At 42.6% G+C, this 20,855-nt stretch overlaps 1 protein-coding gene across 5 annotated transcripts in view; it reads left to right on the top strand.

Moving 5' to 3' along the window:
• LOC137368700 (proteoglycan 4-like) overlaps positions 1–19,970 on the top strand; it is a 186,511-nt gene extending 166,541 nt beyond the window's left edge. For all 5 annotated transcript variants that reach the window (XM_068028868.1, XM_068028866.1, XM_068028865.1 and 2 more), the window contains one exon: positions 18,710–19,970. In XM_068028868.1, the coding sequence (XP_067884969.1) occupies positions 18,762–19,940 (1,179 nt within the window). In that variant the 5' untranslated portion in view covers positions 18,710–18,761 and the 3' untranslated portion in view covers positions 19,941–19,970. The remainder of the gene's footprint in view (positions 1–18,709) is intronic.
• Positions 19,971–20,855: the final 885 nt, after the last annotated feature.

Below are 20,855 nucleotides of genomic sequence, written 5' to 3'. Positions count from 1 at the left end.
AAAGCAAAGGCTGGCTGGATGAATATAGCAGAACAGTATTAAATTGGTACTTCAAAGGTTATTCATGATCAGCAGTATGTAGTTCTATTGCAATGGAAATTGTCATGCTCGGCCCCCACCTGCCAAGAATGAGGCACATTAATTTTGTCATGAACATTGATTTTAAACTGTTACTGGAGTGAAGAAAGGACTTGTTAAACAGATCAGCCGTGGCTGGAAAAGCCATTTGCATATTAACAGACAGTGATTGGAAGGAGAAAGCAGCCATTCCCTGACACATTCAACCCACAATGGACTTTTGATCACCAGACATTGAAGGTGGGGGAGTTCGCATTCCAGGCTGACTGCTAAGATGGCTGAATACACAAACGGACATGGTCAAACCAGCTAGTCACATGACTAACCTGCTGGGCAACCTGAGTTTTTTGAATTTGTACAAACAGTTTTGGGCAGAAAGCTGTTTGCTCCTGGACTGAGAAGATCTCTCCAGTCTGCTCCATCTCTTTCTCACAAGCCTCTGAATCCACTGAAGACACATGAACCCCAAAAGAGAAAAGTCTCCTACAGTGAACAAGGTTTAAGAAGAATACTGGGCCCCAACAAAAAGCAAGATCTACCTGCAATCAAAGACTCTACAGTGAGCTCAAAGAACTGTAACAAAAACTCTTCAGATATTGCCTCAAACTTTTCCACTTTATTTTTCTTCTGCTCTTTTCTGATTCTCTTTGCATGTGTGTATTGCATATGCATGTGGGCGTGTCGTGTATCCGTAGGCGTTAACTGAATTAGAGTTTAAGTTCAAGTTTAATAAGTTTCAACTTTTCTTCTTTAAACCTAAGGCAGCCTGTTCATGCTTTTTTTTTTGCCTTATAATTGGAAAGTGGTGAACAAGGATTCACCAAGGGGGAGCTGAAAACACGGTGTGTTTAAAACTTAACCCTGTTGCTGTAAGACCAGGTGAAGGCTGAGAGGGACCCCTAGACACCTTTCTCACAAAATAGAGAAACTTCTTGGATATTAAATATATTATATTGTATTAGAGGATATTGAGAGTGGTAGAAGAAGTGAGAGACTTTGGAGTGCATGTCCACAGGTCCCTGAAGGTGGCAGGACAGGTAGATAGAATAGTGAAGAAGGCATATGGAATGCTTTGGCTGAGGTATAGAATACAAAAGCAGGGATGTAATGCTGTAACTGTATAAAACGCTGGTTAGACCATAGCTGGAGTATTGCGTACAGGTCTGGTCACCACATTACAGGAAGGACATAATTGCTCTGGAGATAGTACAGAGGAGATTTACAAGAATGTTGCCAGAGCTTGAAAGTTGCAGCTATGAGGAAAGATTGAATCGGCCAGAGTTGTTTTCCTTGGAACAGAGGAGGAGGCTGATGGGTGATTTAATTGAGGTGTACAAAATTATGAGGGGCCTAGATAGAGTAGACAGGAAGGACCTGTTTCCCCTGGAAGAGAGGTCATTTACCAGGGGGCACAGATTTAAGGTTATTGGTGGAAGAATGGGCGGGGACATGAGGAAAAACGTCTTCACCCCGAGGGTGCTGAGTGTCTGGAATTTACTGCCAGGAACAGTGGTGGAGGCAGAAACCCTCAACTAATTTAAAATGTACCTTGACATGCACCTGAAGTCCTGTAACCTGCAAGGCTACGGAGCAGCTGCTAGAAGGTGGGATTAGATTGGGTAGCTAGCTTTTTCGGCCAGTGTAAACACGATGGACTGAATGGCCTCCTTCTGTGCCGTAATTTTTCTATGGTTCTATATTAGAAGGAAGAAACAGATCAACATAGGGAGTTGTAATAGTTCAACAGCCACTCAGCACCCAAAGTCGAGCAAGAGAAACAAGCTTAACCAGCAAGACTACCAGACTACCAGACAATGTAAGAAGGAACTGTTACATCTTCCACTCCTCCCTCCACTACTCAACTGAGCCCAGGGACCACACTAATCAAATTATTTTTACCCTTAAACATCCATCGGAAGTGACAAAACATGGAGTGATGAAAAATGAAATCCTTAACCTCTCTCTTGGAATGTTGAACTCTTCTGGATGTCTGTTTGCTGGGACTTTTGGAATACAGTTTTGATTTCTCTCTTTTACATTTTCTTTTCAAGCTTAATATATCTCAATCTGGACTCCTCACTTCCTATGAAATAGAGTTCATTTGAGCTGCAGTGTCATAGGTGGATAGAATTAATGTAGCTGGATGAATATATAACCTAAGATAAAATGCAGCCCTCAAATCAATATTCCCATAAAAGATTTGTTTATGATTTGCAGCCTTCATCCTACAAATTGCCAAATTTGTAGAGATTAGTTAAAACAAAAATGTTGCTGATTTTCAGTTGGGGGACGGGTTGGGTGGGGGGCTGAACAGATCGGATATTCCCCTAAGATCTTGGAAGTTGGAAATGAATAAGTGACCCAAACTTATAATAAATCATGAGGAAAGACAACTACATACCACATGTCTTGACTATCCGAAACCACACAATGGTTTTGGCTTGGATGAAGCTCAAGAAAAAATGGATTTATAGCTGTTGTCTGAGCCAATCTGACAGATGGAGGTTCATTTACTTTTCAGATGTGGTTAACTGATATCACTGCAGACCTGTGAAAATATGTCTTGAAGGGATGTATGAAAGTTACCTGAAATGAATTACTTTCCAGTTGTTCCTTCCTCTCTGAATGGATGCTTCTTGACCCTGATTCCCTCACAGTGTTAAATGTAGCACAATAGTGTAATAACTAATAGCAGAGGAAGACATGAAGAGAACTATTGACATCAGGAGTCAGTTTTAGCTTTATAATAATAGATGTTTTTACCAGTAGTATAAGTTTTCTTCAGAAGCAACGTTAAGCCATTTTAAGGAATGTTAAGGCTATCAGGACAAAAGCTAGATTTTCCTCAGAAACACAATGAGTAGCAACAGCATATTTAACTTCAGTTGAAATCAGTCATTCCAATTAAAATTTAGGCCATTTCTTAGCAATGCACTGTTATTAAGTTTATGTTGCAGAACAGTTTACTGATCCTCTGGTAACAAGATCCTGTAGCCACCTCCTATTGGGGTTTGAGTAAATCCCTTAAATTTGTTCGGGATTGTAAGTACAGGCAAAGGATTGTCACTGATGCACTCAGTAATAATGCCAAGTTCACAATTAAGGCTATTTTGAGATATGGGTAAAAAAGTGTTAAAATGTAGCTTCAGCACACAGTGAAACAGTGTCCTCAATATTAATCCCCCACGGCAGGCAGAAGAGGGTCTGGAGAGGTAGGGTTAAAGGTTTAAATACAGGGAACGCATCCCAACGCACATGTAATGGAGGATATCAGGGTGTCCAATGGGACACAGTTACCACATTTAAATCAAGCTCTTACAATGCAATTGGGTGTTCAATTTAAAATTCAAGAACTGCTGAATCCACAAGTTAAATGCCTTTCTCAGTATTCCTTGTAGCCCAGGAGCAGCTGACCTCTCTTTCTCACACACCTCAGATCACTGACCTCTATTCCCCCACATCGCGATCACTGACCTCTGTTTTCCTTCCATAATGTAGCCTCTCTCCCTCCTCCTGATCACTGACCTTCCCCCTTGCTCAGTTACCATGGACCAGTTAAGGCCTCTTGCCACTGGAATTCTCTCCTGACCGCAGGCCAGACTGTCAATTTCACCAGCTGAAAAAATGATGAGAACCTGCTATTGAATTTGACAGGACCTCTGTGTACCTGGCCTTTCCAGGTTCTTTGGCTTTTTTTGCCTCCCTCCACACCCTCCCTGCCTCCCTGGAAGTATTAGGGCCAGTGTACCACAGGCAGCATGTTTATCTGTTTACACCAAAGCACTTGAGATGTGAGTGATTGACCTGTGCGGGGTCATAATGGTGAAAATCTCTCCTCCCACTGTCGAAGACAGTGTGATATCGTGAAGTGGAATTCGAAAATGATGTCAAACAACACTCAGGTATATGATGAATCAAACAAGGGTATTTATTAAACAAAAACCAACAGTGAAACCATTTGTACTCTATCTTGTACAATGGCTATAAAAACACCACCCACCCACTCCAACCTAAGGTGTGTGTCTGGTGAGTTTGATAGAGGGACCCTAGCCCACGCAGTAGTCTCGGTGATACTCACGGGTCTGATGTCTAGCAGCCTGTTGTTGTTTGCAGTGCACAGTCTATCTTGGATCGAGGATTTACCTCCTTACTTCAATGCCCTTCTTTTCCTCTGTGTCCTGAACTCAAACGTGAGCTCCGTGGTCTCGATGTGCTGATGTTCTCTGCACTCGCTCTGTACAGCTTGCTGGAGATGCTGGTGTGCCTTTTCTTACCGTTCCTGTAATGTTCTTGCTGAAGAAAAAAACTCATCTGCTCCAAAACCCTATACCAGTTATAATGTTAGCCGTTCACACCAAAAACTGTCTTGCTTTGTCCTGTGAGTTTGTGTCAGACAGGCCAGATATAATTTGTTGAATAGTTCTTTTGAACAAGGTTGCCTGTCTCGTTTGGAGAGAGTAGGTGAAAAATAGAGGGGAGATGAGTTGATCATGTCTTGATAGCTTGGAGATGCCTAATTGATAACCAGTTTTATTTTATTTGAAATGACTTGTCCAGGGAATGGCATCTCTTATCAGATCTTTGAATATTCAAAGACTGGCTGATAAACTCCCTGTTTTTTGGTGTCTGACCCTGCATTTCTTTAATTGATTTTTAATCCGTTGTTCAGAGGCAATTTGTTTGTGATTTAAAGGGACAGTCCACATGAGTCAAATTCAAAGTGTCCTGGTCACAGTGATTGAATTTAAAGTGTTCTTTGGCTGCAGTTGCTGAATTTAAAGTGTTCTTTGGCCTGAGCTGATTTGAGGGCTTAAAAATGGCCAGCCAACAGAGATAAACATCTGCTTCTTTATCATGGTATGATCCATGAGAGAGAACACTACTAGACACTAGCCCACTGACACTTCATTAAAATGGTGTCTTTGAGAATGAAAGAAGGAAGCTAACAAAATTGAAAACAATACTGATGGAAGGATTGAGTTATCTTCATCCATGTCATTTAATACTGTATAACTTTATACATTGGTTATATATTATACTATAAATATATATATATATACATACATGAACAACTGGAGATATAAGATATATATAATAATATGAATGTCTTATAAGGGAATTCAGATTAGTTATTTGTAATTAAGAAGGTTTTGTAAACCAGAAAATTGTAATACTCAATAGACCTGGTTTTACTGAATCAAGTTTGTATAATTTGGAAGTACTTCACCTTATGTAGAAGATTAAACTTTGAATAAGTAAAACTTTGCTTGTGAACATATTGTCTTATGTCATTGAATGAATTCATATAAATTATCAGTAAACGGATAACAAGACTCCTTATCATCCCTCTCAGTACAGTCCAAGCCAAGGCACCAGAAGCCCCAAAGAGCATGAGAGGGTTGTGTAGTACAACCAAAGCAACCAGGGGCTGGTAATAAATAGTTCCAACTCGAATAACATGGCAAGTAGTATTGCTACTGCATATTCAGTAATTTCCCTTTTTCACTTCTCTTTCTCCTTTTTATTTTTTAGTTTACTTTCTTTCACTTTTTATGGATTTTTCCTGTTACTTTTTATCTCCCTGCTTCTTTTTCATCTTTTCCTTGATTCTTTATTGTGTGCTTTGTGACTAAAGGTTATAGCTTGTGCTTTGTCATATTTTGAAATGCAATCATCTTTTTTTGTTAAGGATAATGCTAAAGAAGGATATGCGGGTCTCTATAACTGCTACAGTTGAAGAAACAACCAGTCATTACTTTTTGTTTAAATGAACAAGCCTTTATCTGGCATTCTAGTTTTCTTCAAGAAAGTGAGATATAAAACCAAAAAATTCTCAGCAGACTAACAGTATCCATTACTGTAAGAACAACATGATAAGTTCATTATTAGTGCAATGGAATCTTGATATAACCTTCCTAATAACATGATTTGGTTTATAACCCTGCATGTTTATTGCTTCTGATGGTCGTGATTTGTTCCTTCCGATTTTGCCAATGAAACATGTGATGTAGTTGGCAAGTTTTCTCCTCATCCTTTCCTTTCTGGATGTTCCACTCAACTGTTTAAGTGCCACTAAAACTGTTGTTGAATGTACAGTAATCACAAAAGCAACAACTTTTCAGTGCAACAATCAACAACTTGTTATATCAGGTTTGCAATAGTTAATGTTGTGCATTTAAGAGTAAGTTTTATTCATTCTTCCATCCATTTCTCTGCTACTGTATTGTTTAATGCTGCAGAATGTAAATTACATTTGGAAATGCATTTTCCATAGTATATGACTGGGTTAGCTCATGGGAAAGGCTTCCACTGCTATGTCCCGACTGGCCAAGAGAGTGTTGGAAAATGGCGCACTGACACGGAACACAAAAGTCCGAGTGTATCAAGCCTGTGACCTCAGTACCTTGCTCTACGGCAGCGAGACCTGGACAACGTATGTCAGCCAAGAGCGACGTCTCACTTCATTCCATCTTCGCTGCCTCCGGAGAATCCTTGGCATCAGGTGGCAGGACCGTATCTCCAACACAGAAGTCCTCGAGGCGGCCAACATCCCCAGTATATACACCCTACTGAGCCAGCGGCGCTTGAGATGGCTTGGCCATGTGAGCCGCATGGAAGATGGCAGGATCCCCAAGGACACATTGTACAGCGAGCTCGTCACTGGTATCAGACCCACCAGCCATCCATGTCTCCGCTTTAAAGACATCTGCAAACGTGACATGAAGTTCTGTGACATTGATCACAAGTCGTGGGAGTCAGTTGCCAGTGATCGCCAGAGCCGACGGGCAGCCATAAAGGCGGGGCTAAAGTGTGGCGAGTCGAAGAGACTTAGCAGTTGGCAGGAAAAAAGACAGAAGTGCAAGGGGAGAGCCAACTGTGTAACAGCCCCGACAACCAACTTTATCAGCAGCACCTGTGGAAGAGTCTGTCACTCTAGAATTGGCCTTTATAGCCACTCCAGGCATTGCTTCACAAACCACTGACCACTTCCAGGCGCTTACCCATTGTCTCTTGAGACAAGGAGGTCAAAGGCGGCACAGTGGTGCTGTGGTTAGCACCGCAGCCTCACAGCTCCAGTGACCCGGGTTCGGTTGTGGGTACTGCCTGTGTGGAGTTTGCAAGTTCTCCCTGTGACTGCATGGGTTTCCGCTGGGTGCTCCGGTTTCCTCCCACAGCCAAAGACTTGCATGTTGGTCGGTAAATTGGCCATTATAAATTGCCCCTAGTGTAGGTAGGTGGTAGGGGAATGGTGGGGATGTGGTAGGGAATATAGGATTAGTATAAATGGGTGGTTGTTGGTCAGCACAGACTCGGTAGGCCGAAGGGCCTGTTTCAGTGCTGTATTTCTCTAAGAAGAAGAGATGACTGGGTTAGCAATCTTGCTATGATTGCCACTATTTAAGTGACATGTTATTTGCTTCACAAGTACTAAATGTTTGTTGTAAAGTTTGGTTAATTAACTTCTCATTATCATGGGGACAGTCTTTGTGGGGTAGAAATTGGATTTGGTTGCACCTGATTTATGGGTGTTAAATGGGTAAAGAAAGGGCCAATTTCAGGGATTAATGTCCCATATCCAATGTACATTTGAACGATATCTGACTTGATATTGGGTCAAGAATTTATCAGATGTCGTTGACAGCCATATAAAAAGGCAATGGGCCCTTACATATGTAAATGAGGACCTAATGTTTGTTCTAAAACTTCTTTGTGAAATTGGAGCTCATCCAAATAATATTACCGAGGACTAGGGCCTAATGTTGGGCCAGCCTCAGGCCATCCAGTTGGGCCACACTCTTTCTGCATGGGGTCCTTTCCAGGCTCGAAAATGTGGCTCACGGAATTTGTACTCCTGTAGCCAGAGGTTATGGTTGATGTAGTGGGGGGAAAAATGTAACAGGTGAAGCCAAATAAAGAGAATGAATGAAATTCAATAGGTCTGAACATATAGTGAAAACAAGACATATACAGAAACAGAGAAACATAAGGCTGAATTTTACAGCCCCTCTGACGTTGGGGGTTGTGGCAGGGAGCGCTGGAAAATGCCTCCAGCAGAGGCCTGCCACGGGCCTTGATGCTAGAAAGGCCTGGCCTGATATTGCCAGTGGCGGCGAGGCCTCATGGTGGCCACCCCACCGCTCGGTGATGGGAGCCAAATTTGCATAGGTAAATTCATTTAAATAAATAAATAACTTACCGCTCCCAGTGACATCATTAACATATGATAATTAATTTAAATGAAAGCATTATTACTTACCTCGTTGCAACGGCCATCCCACGACGATATTCCAACTCGTTGCTGGGTCTTCTGCGCCTTCGCATCTCCATTTGGAGATCCGAGGTGGAACACTGGTGGGGAAAGGGGAGGAGTGAAGTTTTCAGGGTGGGAGGGAACAGGAAAGACACTTGCTATTGGTTGGTGGGAAGAGGTTGAGGGTCAAAGTTAATAAAGTTCGGGCGGGAAATTTCGCGACCGGAATAAAAGTTCTTTTTTTGGGTGTGGGGAGACGAGGGTAATTTATAGATTGATTAGTCATGGCGGGGTTGGAGTGGGGATTCAAACTGCTATTAAAGTTTTAATTTTATTTTTTGCAAACCAGGACCTTTAAAAATTTAAATGGCCCTAAAGGGCTTGAAGCCCTTTCAAAATGGTACGGCGCCCGCATGATAGCGCCGGATGCCGTTTCCGGGGACAGAGCACCTGCCCTCTCTACATCATCGGGGGTGGGTGCTCCACCCACTCGATGTAAATGAGCCGCTGTGCTAAATATTGCAGCAGCTCAGCGGGGCAAATCCTGCGCGTGCGCCCTGCCACTTAAAAAACTCACCTACGAAATCGACAGCGAGCTGGAAAAATCCAGCCCGTAATTAACACAGGCATATCCTAGATGACCTTCCTGCTCACAGTCCTTGGAAGAAATGCTTATTGAGATTACAGAATCACCGTGCTTAATGTGCATAGGGGAGTTATCTGGAAGAGAAAGAAAAGGCATATACATAGATGGCAAACCAAAGTGAATTCCAGAATGTGCTCTGCTGCACCTACATGGTGTTGTTCAACCTAATCAGGTGTGCAAATGTGCTGGCGAGGAAAGAAAAGTTTTGACTTTGTAAAAGAACTAGAGGGGAAAAATTCATTTGTGTACATAGACTTACAATGATTCAACGGGGCAGGCAGCATCATGGGCCGCTCCCTACAGGTCCTCCATAGATGGCTTCAGTGATATCAATGATGTGGCCCATGCAGAAAGTGGCCTACAGCGCTGCCTGCCCACGGAGAATCAATTTAAGTCTGCTTTGCGAACGAGTTTCTCTCTCCCAGAGATCAGACATTCCTGTTATGCCTAGATGAAAAACTCCACCTCTCCTATGCTCTAGGTACTACGATCTTGTGTTGCAACCAGATTCCTCCTCGTCCCCTCAATGGGACTTAAGCTGTTTGGAAAAGATTCATCATGACTCTGTCAAACAGAAATTCTATGTTTAAAAATATAGTTCAGAACTGTGTTAAGATGTTCAGTGAATATCATCTGTAGTGTCTATCTTGTATTGCACCATAACCGGAGAAATAAATAGGGCCTATGTACTATCATGCAGGCCCCCACCTGCCAAGGATGAGGCCTTATTAATTTCGAAACATAGACATTACATTTCAAATTGTTGCTGGGAAGAAGAGAAGGCCTGTGACAAGGGGTTGTCAGGCCCCTGGCCGGAAAGACATTTTTGCATATTAACAGACAGTGCGTGGAACAAAGGAGCTACTTCCTGCTTCAATTCAATCCACAAACAGACGTGGTCAGAGCAGTTAGTCACATGACTAACTGGCAGCTGCAGAGTTTAAACTGAGAGTTTTAAATTGGAGAGACAGTGTTTGAACTGACAGAAAGCAAAATGCTCCTGGACTGAAGAAGACATCCTGTCTATCTGCCTGCTCCCATCTCTTTCTCACCAGTTTCTGAATCCATTGAATACACATTAGAATTAGAATTAGAATTAGAACATTACAGCGCAGTACAGGCCCTTCGGCCCTCGATGTTGCGCCGACCTGTGAAACCATCTGACCTACACTATTCCATTTTCATCCATATGTCTATCCAATGACCACTTAAATGCCCTTAAAGTTGGCGAGTCTACTACTGTTGCAGGCAGGGCATTCCCAAGAGAATCCCAAGAGAGAAAAGTCTCCTACAGTTAACAAGGTTTAAAAAGATTACTGGGCCCCAACGAAAAGCAAGATCTAACTACCAGCAAAGACTCTACAGTGAGCTCAAAGACCTGTAAAAAAGCTCTTCATATATTGCCTCAAACTTTTCCACTTTATTTCTTCAGCTCTTTTCTGTCCCTACCTGCATATGTGTATTGCATATGCATGCTAGGGTGGGCGTAGTGTAGCCGTAGGCGTTAACGAAATTAGAGCTTATGTTTAATAAAATTTCACTTTTCTTCTTTAAACCTAAGTAAGCCTGTTTGTGCTGGTTTCTTTGCATTATAATTGGAAAGCAGTGAACAAGGATTCACCAAGGACGAGCTAAAAACACGGTGTGTTTAAAATTAAACCCTGTTACCCTAGACCTTTTTCTCACCTGGTCGTAACAGTACAATTTTAAAGATAATCAAAATTTGGTAATAAAATAAATCCATGATATCCATAATTCTGAAAAGCAAAGGTAGATTTCAGAAAATGACATAAAAAATATTTTTTCTTCAGTACTCTTCAGGTCAAATGACTAAATGAGCGAAAGTTGGTAAAATAGTAAATACTATTTCATAGAATAAAAAGAGCTGGTTACTGTTGCTGCAAAGATTTCAATAAAAGTTGGCAAAGAAATAATATGTCCATGGGAGACAGAATGACTTTCTATCCATCCAGACACTGAGCCACCCTGAAAAAAGTGGAACTGTTCATGATAATGTGCAATCACAATGATACTGCTAATTCTGTAAAGTCTTAGCACTTAAGATATAAATATCTTAAAGCTATTAATTGATAATTAATTACAAAGTACTTTGTTCCAACAAAGTATATTAAATGTATTCGGCCAATGAATGGCAGATAAAAGAAGGTAACACATATTGAATAGGATACAGGAAGCATATGGATATAATGAAGGGAAGTACTTTAGTAAAGGATAATGAGATGCCAGGTTATATTGAAATGGTATTTGACTTTCGGTTAGAAGAAAATTTCTATGCTTGTCCAGATCAGAATTGGAATATTTGGGGATGATTTTCTTGGGTTTACAATGTGTAGTCACATCATTAACAAATACACAAAGGTTTTCCCTGATCTGTATCTAGTGAAGTTGCAAACATATTCAAGAACTCAATAAAATCAATTGGTTTTTTTTATTCATTCATGGGATGTCACTGGCCAGGCCAGCATTTATTACCCATCCCTAATTGCCCTTGAGAAGGTGGTGGTGAGCTGCCTTCTTGAACCACTGCAGTCCATGTGGGATACGTACACCCACAGTGCTGTTAGGAAGGGAGTTCCAGGATTTTGACCCGGTGACAGTGAAGGAACGGCGATATAGTTCCAAGTCAGGATGATGTGTGACATGGAGGGGAACTTGCAGGTGGTGGTGTTCCCATGCATTTGCTGCCCTTGTCCTTCTAATTGGTAGAGGTCGCGGGTTTGGAAGGTGCTGTCTAAGGAGCATTGGTGCGTTGCTGCAGTGCATCTTGTAGGTGGTACACACTGCTGCCACTGTCCATCGGTGGTGGAGGGACTGAATGTTTAAGGTGGTGGATGGGATGCCAATCAAGCGGGCTGCTTTGTCCTGGATGGTGTCGAGCTTCTTGAGTATTGTTGGAGCTGCACCTATCCAGTCAAGTGGAGAGTATTCCATCACACTCCTGACTTGTGCCTTGTAGATGGTGGACAGGCTTTGGGGAGTCAGGAGGTGAGTTACTCGCCACAGGATTCCTAGCCTCTGACCTGCTCTTGTAGCCACGGTATTTATATGGCTACTCCAGTTCAGTTTCTGGTCAATGGTAACCCCTAGGATGTTGATAGTGGGGGATTCAGCGATGGTAATGCCATTGAATGTCAAGGGGAGATGGTTAGATTGTCTCTTGTTGGAGATGGTCATTGCCTGGCACTTGTGTGGCGTGAATGTTACTTGCCACTTATCATTCCAAGCCTGGATATTGTCCAGGTCTTGCTGCATTTCTACACGAACTGCTTCAGTATCTGAGGAGTTGCGAATGGTGCGGAACATTGTGCAATCATCAGCGAACATACGCACTTCTGACCTCATGATTGAAGGAAGGTCATTGATGAAGCAGGTGAAGATGGTTGCACCTAGGATACTACCCTGAGGAACTCCTGCAGTGATGTCCTGGAGCTCAGATGATTGATCTTCAACTACCACAACCATCTTCCTTTGAGCTAGGTATGATTCCAAACAGTGGAGAGTTTTTTCCCGATTCCCATTGACTTCAGTTTTGCTAGGGCTCCTTGATGCCATACTCAATCAAATGCTGCCTTGATGTCAAGGGCAGTCACTCTTACCTCACCTCTTGAGTTCAACTCTTTTGTCTATGTATGAATCAAGGCTGTAATGAGGTCAGGAACTGAGTGGCCCTGGTGAAACCCAAACTGAGCGTCACTGAACAGGTTATTGCTAAGCAAGAGCTGCTTGATGGCACTGTTGATGACACCCTCCATCACTTTACTGATGATTGAGAGTAGACTGATGGGGCGGTATTTGGCCAGGTTGGACTTGTCCTGTTTTTTGTGTACAGGACATACCTGGGCAATTTTCCACATTGCCGGGTGGATGCCAGTGTTGTAGCTGTACTGAAACAGCTTGGTTAGGAGAATTGTGATTCAGTTGTTTAATTCCTCTAATATCCATAAGAATGTGCTTGGCAATAGGCTGCTTATAGGTGTCTACAGGGAATAGGTTTAGTTTTAGATAATCAATGAATCCATGGGACACAGTGGTTTTGGCATTTACTGGGGCAAGGATTTGGAGTGAAAAGGAGGAGTTTGACACATGCACAAGAAGTACAATGACACAAAAAGTATGAACAAACTGTGAAGAGTTATAAAAACTGTCTTTGTCATTTTTATAAAAGGACCTTTCTTTTAAAAAGTGAACAATGTGCTAAAAATGGCCACCAAGGAACAGGTGTGGCCTTTGTATATTCAAACTGTCTGACAGGGACAAAGGAAAATCTTCAAAGGTAAGAGTTGTCAAGTGCACCCATCCTATAACCAACTTAAAATATTCTATAATTGAATGGGTTTTCCTTCTGAACAAAGAAGGTGTGAAATAGCCACATCCTGGGCCATTGTGCAATCACCATGGGGGAGAGACCAATGCGTCTCCTACCCGGAGGCGAGATTTAACAGAGTTTTACCTTAAAACAGCACCCTAGGAGGGGACATCCAGGAAAAAGCAACATCCAAGCAGCTTGTCTCCAGCAATTCAACATGCACCCTGATGTGGAATCCTACATCTACACTAAACAGCAATGAACTAGAAGTGATCCACTGACTTCAATTGAACTTTCAACCAAGAGAAAAATCTACAATTACCCCAGGCCTCCAACCAACGAGCACTTGATTTTCAAGAGAATTCAACAGGTTTACCGTGACCTTCCCCAAAACCCACCCCCCACTTATAAACACTTACACCTTTTTCCTCTCTCTGTATCTTTTCTTGTGTGTGTGTGTGTGAGTGGACGTGTAAGTGGATGCGGTTGCAACAATTTCGAGATAAGGCACATTGGTCAATAAACAATTGATTTTCTGTTTTAAAACAACAAGAAAACCTGTCTGTTTACTTGACAAATAAAACACTAAGGAATTAAACCCTAATAACAAAGCACACTTGTTGCCCTCAGGTGGGAGTTGAACAGTGGGAACCACACAAACTTCACACTGAGGCCATAACTAGTTATAGCAGGTAAACTCAGAAGTGTAAACTCAGCTGAGGAGCAGGTAGGTTTAGTGGTTGTTGGGGGGGCAGGAAGGGGGGAGTAGGTAGACATCATGAGGGCTGGTGGGGGAGAAGAGAGTGGCTAAAGCATGGTTGGGAGGAGTGGGTGTGATCACCGGGGGGTGGTACGTGGATTGGGAGAGATTGGAAAGGGCTTGAAAATCAAGGAGAGGTGGGAGGATTGGAAGAAAGGGGGTTACATAAGAACATAAGAAATAGGAGCAGGAGTAGGCCATTCAGCCCCTCGAGCCTGCTCCACCATTCAATAAGATCAAGACTGATCTGATTGTGGCCTTAACTCAATTTTCCTGCCTGGCCTTCATAAATCAAAAATCTGTCTATCTCAACCTTGAATATATTCAATGATCCAGCCTCCACTGCTCTCTGGGGAAGAGAATTTCAAAGAGTAATGACCCTCTGGGAGAAGAAGTTCCTCCTCATTCCTGTCTTAAAAGGGAGACCTTTTATTTTGAAACTGTGCCCCCTAGTTGTAGATTGCCCCATGAGGGGAAGCATCCTCGTAGCATCTACCCTATCAAGCCCACTCAGCATCTTATATGTTTCAGTAAGATCGTCTCTCATTCTTCTAAACTCCAATGAGTATAGGCGCAACCTGTTCAACATTTCCTCGTAAGACAACTCCTTTGTCCCAGGAATCAGCCTAGTGAATCTTCTCTGAACTGCCTTCAATGCAAGTATATCTCTCCTTAGGTAAAGAGACCAAAACTATGCGCAGTACTCTAGGTGTGGTCCCATCAGTGCCCTGGACAGTAGCAAGACTTCCCTACTTTTATATTCCATCTCTCTTGCAATAAAGACAAACATTCAATTTGCTATCCTATTTGCTGTACCTGCATGCTAACTGTTTGTGATTCATTTATGAGGGCACCCAGATCCTTCTGTACTGTATCGCAGCATTCTGCAGTCTCTCTCCATTTAAATAACATTCTGCTTTTCTGTTCTTGCTGCAAAAGTGGACATAGAAACATAGACAACCTCACATTTCCCATATTATACTCCATCTGCCAAATTTTTGCCCATTTACTTAACCCATCATGCAGGCCCTCCACCTGGCAAGAATAAGGCGTATTAATTTTGTTATATGAACATTTATTTTAAACTTTCTATGAAGAAGAGAAGGCCTCTTACAAGGGCTGTCAGGCACTTAGCTGAAAAACACTTGCATACTAACAGACAGTGCTTGTGGCGACAAAAGGACCATTCCCTGACACATTCAACCCACATTGGATTTTGATCACCAGACATTGAAGGAAAAAGGAAGAGCATTCCAGAGACTGCTAAGATGATACAATACACAAAAGCCAGGACTGGTTAAACCAGCTGGTCACATGACTAACTGGATGGTCCAGGGTTTTTTGAACTAGCCACAGAGTTTTTGAACTGAGAAAGACTGTTTGCTCCTGGAATGAGAAGAGTTCTCCTGTCTGCTCCCATCTGTTTCTCAAAAGCCTCTGGACCCACTGAGGACACATGAACATCAAAAGAGAAAAGTCTCCGACATTGATCAAAGTTTAAGAAGAATACTGGGTCCCAACAAAAAGCAAGACCTACCTACAATCAAGGACTTTACAGCGAACTAGAAGAACAGTAACCAAAGCCATCTTCAGATATTGCCTCAACCTTTTCCACTTTATTTCTTCTGCTCTTTTCTGTCTCTGTCTGCATGTGTGTATTGCATATGTACGCTAGCGTGGGCGGGTCACGTATCTATAAGCGTTATCCAAATTAGTGTTTAAGTTTAATAAAGTTCAACCTTTTTTCTTTAAACCTAAGAAAACCTGTTTGGCTAGTTTCTTTGCCTTATAATTGGAAGTTAGTGAACAAGGATTCACTAAGGGGGAGCAAAAAAAATGGTGTGTTTAAAATTAAACCCTGTTACGGTAAGACCAGGTGAAGGCTAAGAGGGAACTCTAGACCCCTTTCTCAGCTGGTCGTGACACTTTCTATATCTCTTTGAAGACTCTTTGGGTGTAATTTTATGTTTTCCTCCAGGGCGGGTTTGGAGATGGGGAAAGCATAAAATCAGGTGGGATGGTGGTGGGGTGGGCTTCCCGCCACCATCCCGCCTCCGCCGAAATTTTGTCTGGGGCGGGAAGGCCTGTGAACGGCCTTCCCGCCCCGCTGCCAATTGAAGCCCTTAACAGGGTAATTAATCACCAATTAAGGGCCTCTTTCTGCTGCAGCCGCAATTACCCGTGCAGCGGGTGCCCCTGTCGCCGCACATGAAGCACGGCATGAAAACCATGCGGGCTGCTTCTCGACTCTGGGGTACGGTCCCTCATTCAAAGACACTAAGTGCCTGAATGAGAGACCCAGCATCGGGAAGAGGGGACCCGCTGAGGTCCACTCCCCTGCCCTTGCTTCTGAACCCCCCTCCCCCTTCCCCTGTGACCCAACCCCACAAGACCCTTCCCACCCTGACCTACCTTAAACCTGGTTCCAGCACCGCTCCTCGGTGTTTGGTCACTGCAGCTACAGCAGCAGCCACTGCCTCCATGGTGGTGCTGCAGCTGCCGGCCTCTGATTGGACGGCAGCTCTGCAAGGTTGGGACTTCTGGTGATGGGTTAAATCCTATGGAAGGCCTGCCACTGTCTAGTTAAGTGCCTGATTGGCACTAAATTTGGCAGCCCTTCCGTAGAAGATGCAATGCGGGGATTTTGGCGTCGATTTCCCTCGATGTCAAGACACCCACCGCCAACATAAATTTCCCCCTTTGTGTCCTCACAACTTGCTTTCCTACCGACCTCTGTATCATCATCAAATTTGGCTACAATTAACTCAGTCCCTTCACCAACTCATTCATATAGATTGTAAATAGTTGAGACCCCTGCACTGATCCCTGTGGCACTCCACTAGTTACAGTATGCCAACCTGAAAATGCCCCATTTATCCTGACTCTGTTTCCTGTTAGTTAGCTAATCCTCTATCCATGCTAATACCAGGAGCTCTTATCTTGTGCAGTACCTTTAATTGGCACCTTATTGAATGACTTTTGGAAATACAAATACACTACATATACAGATTTCTCCTTATCCACCCTGCTTGTTACATCTTCAAAGAACTCTAATAAATTTGTCAATCACGATTTCCCTTTCATAAAACCATGTTGACGCTGCTTGATTGTATTATGATTTTCTAAATGTCTTTCTACTACCTCCTTAATAATGGATTCCAGCATTTTTTCCAATGACAGATGTTAGTTTATCTGGCCTTTAGTATCTTGCTTTCTGTCTCCCTCCTTTCGTGAATAGAGGTGTTACATTTGCAGTTTTCCTATCCACTGGGATCTTTCCAGAACCTAGAGAATTTTGGAGGACTACAACCAATATATCCACTATCTTTGCAGCCACTTCTTTTAAGACCCTAGGATGCAGGCCATCAGGTCCAGGAGTCAGCCTTTAGTCCCATTAGTTTTCCTATTACTTTTTCTCTCGTGATAATAATAGTTTTAGGTTCCTCTCTCCCTTTACCCCTTGATTTTCTGCTGTGCTTGGGATGCTTTTTGTGTCTTCTACCATGAAGACAGATACTTGTTCAAAGTCTCTGTCATTTCCTTGTTTCCCATTATTAACACCCCAGCCTGACCCTCAAAGGGACCAATGCTTTCTTTAGCTACTCTCTTCCTTGTTATAAACTTGTAGAAGCTCTTACTATCTTTTTATATTTCTTGCTAGTTTACTCTCATATTCTAATTTCTCCCTCTTTTTTATGGTGATGGTGGTGTCAGTAATTGCGGGGGGTGGGATTGGTGATTGGCGGGGGGTTGTGAGGAAGAGATCATGGAGATGGGGATATTTACAGGTTTGCTTGGTGGGCTGGGCGGAAACCCTTCTGTGCCTCCTGGCCCACCAAGCAGTACTGTAAAGGCACTTACCTGATGGATTCAGCCCTTCTCTCCTCCTTGTACCTGCCAGGTTTCCTGAGGCCTGGAAACACACCCAGCAGTGGTTAAAAATAGAAATCCTGTTAAAATGGAGGCACGAGGCCTCATTAAAAGGTTTCAACAACCAGCCTTCCTTCTGAGAGTGTTTGCTGCCTGCCACATGACCTGCTTCTGCTAAAACTGGAAATTGCTGGGCTTGAGGCAGTTTGCTTTCCTATTTCACATTTTTAAAATTTTAATTTCCCACCGACCCAGACGCACCCATTTTTGGGCGTTAACATTACCATCAATAATATCTGTGCGACTAAGGTTACTAAGATAGGGAGAAAATGTCCTTTGGCGGTAATATGTCAAGATTGAATCATGAAAATGTTTGGATCTGTGAATATTCTAGAGGCTTCCTGGTAACCTTTTGCAATCAGAAAGAACTTTCCCTCACGTGATTCAATGAATGGGGTAGGATCCTTAGTAAGATATGAAAAGTAACTTTCTGAATTTCTGATCCTAGCATGGAACGTCAACTGCAAGGAGCATGCATTGAGATTTCACATGCATGCCTGATGATTTTCCATTCATTCATTTTAATGAATAGAAAATCACAGGGAATATGCATTAAACTACTGATAGAACTAGTTCACTAATCAGAGTCATGGCCATAAGGAACAGAGGTCAGAGAGTTGGCATCACAATGTTGCAACTCAATCTCTTTAACTGTGTCTTTCTGTCTGAGTGCCTAGGATTATGGACTATTTATTGCTTTTTATTTTTGCTTTACAGATGAGTCTGAAGTTCTGGAAGTGACTCAGCCAACACTCTTTCCAGGTACCAAATGGATGACCCCAATCAGACTATAGATGAGGTAGAGGAACAGAAAACACCACCAGATTACTCCAGCTCACAGAATGCAGCATCTGCTAAACAAGACCTTTCAAAGGCAGAGCAAGGGGAAACCTCTGCCCGAACAACTGGTAGTGAGCAATACTCATGTCCGCCACTACTGAAATCTAAACAAGAAGTGTCAATTGAATTTAAAAGAAAGACTCCACTTTCATTTGAAAGAGCAATACCACTTTCATCTGAAAGAATGGCCCCACCTTCATCGGAAAGAGCGATATCACTTTCATCAGAAAGAGCGATACTACCTTCATCTGAAAGAGTGATGCCACTTTCATCTGAAAGAATGGCCCCACCGTTATCTGAAAGAGTGATGCTACTTTCATCAGTAAGAGCGATGCCACTTTCATCTGAAAGAGTGATACCACTTTCGTCTGAAAGAATTTCCCCACCTTCATCTGAAAGAGCGACACCACTTTCATCTGAAAGAGTGATACCACTTTCATCTGAAAGAATTGCCCAACCTTCATCTGAAAGAGTGATACCACTTTCATCTGAAAGAATTGCTCCACTTTCATCTGAAAGAGTGACACCACTCTCATTTGAAAAAGAGTCTCCAATCTCAACTGGAGGAGGGACATCGGTCTCACCTAACCTAGAAATGCCATTTTCCTCCATAAATGGGTCACCATTTCAACCTGAATGCAGGCCACCATTGCAATTTGAAAGAGAAACCCAGACATCTCCGCTGGATCTGAAAAATACCTGGAAAAACTTGTGTCATAAAGTCTGGTACAGTATTATAGACAGACCACCCACCGTGCAAGTTGGGATAAGAGCTTTGCAAGGCACAATGCACATTGACAGATCAGAAATTCGGGATGTCATCAGGGTTTGTATAACCTCTGTAAGGGACATTTTTCTTTTGACTTTCAACATGATGAACACCACCATGCAAACAACAAAGACAAGTATGAAAGAAGGTTTCCGCAATTTAACTGTTGGATTAGCCTCTCAGCTCTGGGAACTCTGCAAGCAATGGGCAATGTGCCCTACACATCTCACGGAAGATCTGACAGAAGGAAATGCTGAGACCATTCCAAGTCCAACAAATTCTTGTAGATGGACTGAAAGGAACAGTGAATTGTTGATGCCAGTAGAGGTCAATGAGTAGAAAAAACAAAAGTGCTCAGCCTGCATGTGCCAAAAAATAAAGTAAAATGTGAAAAATTGCATTTTTGGAGTATATTTGTTAATTCAGAAAACTTCTCTCCTGTACAACATTTACCTCATGAACTTGAATTGAAATTTGCCAGTGATAATGAGGTGGTCCATGGTGCTCTGTGCTCTAGCGGTCTTTGAAGATTATTTGCTGTCTTAATACATCTGATACTGGGAATCTCATGAAGCTTTAACGGTGAATTTCACTCAACCATCCCATAACATTGATTATCAGTGTTTATTTTGCACTTCATGTGAGCACTAGGACTATTCATCTGAATTTGTAAAAATGGTCTTGAACTAAATTGCCCTGACTGCAGAAGGCTCTTGACTTCTCTCACTATGGGACCATTGTCCTTCAGGCTCCATAGCTGAGATATATGGGGTTAGATTTAGATTGCTCTGCCCATGAGAAATGAGGTGGTGGGGGAGTTAAATGGAGGTTGTAGACTTCCTGTCCTGTTCCTGCGAGTATGCCATTTTTTCAGGCCCTTTTTCTGGGTAACTGAGGAATCTGCTTAAATCAGCTGGGAGCCACAATAATCTGCGCAATTTGGGATCCTCTGATGTATGTAAGGCTCCAATGTCATTTAACTGCCTATTGGGTGGACCATGAACCATAGAGACTCCCTTCAGTTAAACTTGGAAGAACATCAGAAGAACCCAGAGAAGATAAGTGCTAAAATTAGTTTTGTGGGGCCAGAAGGAGTAGGAATACTGCTCCAGGTGGCGCAAGAGTATTTTGTGCTGGTACCAGCCTGGGATCCCTTTGACTTGGCCTGGATGCAGAATATTGCGCTAGTGAGCTGCATCGGGAAGCTCATTTGTCAACCCCATACACGTTAATTTTCCATGTAATTGGGAAAAA

Source organism: Heterodontus francisci, chromosome 4 (genome assembly GCF_036365525.1).
Source record: "Heterodontus francisci isolate sHetFra1 chromosome 4, sHetFra1.hap1, whole genome shotgun sequence".
Taxonomy (NCBI): Eukaryota; Metazoa; Chordata; class Chondrichthyes; order Heterodontiformes; family Heterodontidae; genus Heterodontus; species Heterodontus francisci.
Note: the sequence above shows the minus strand (reverse complement) of the source record. Positions and strands in the feature narration are given on the sequence as shown.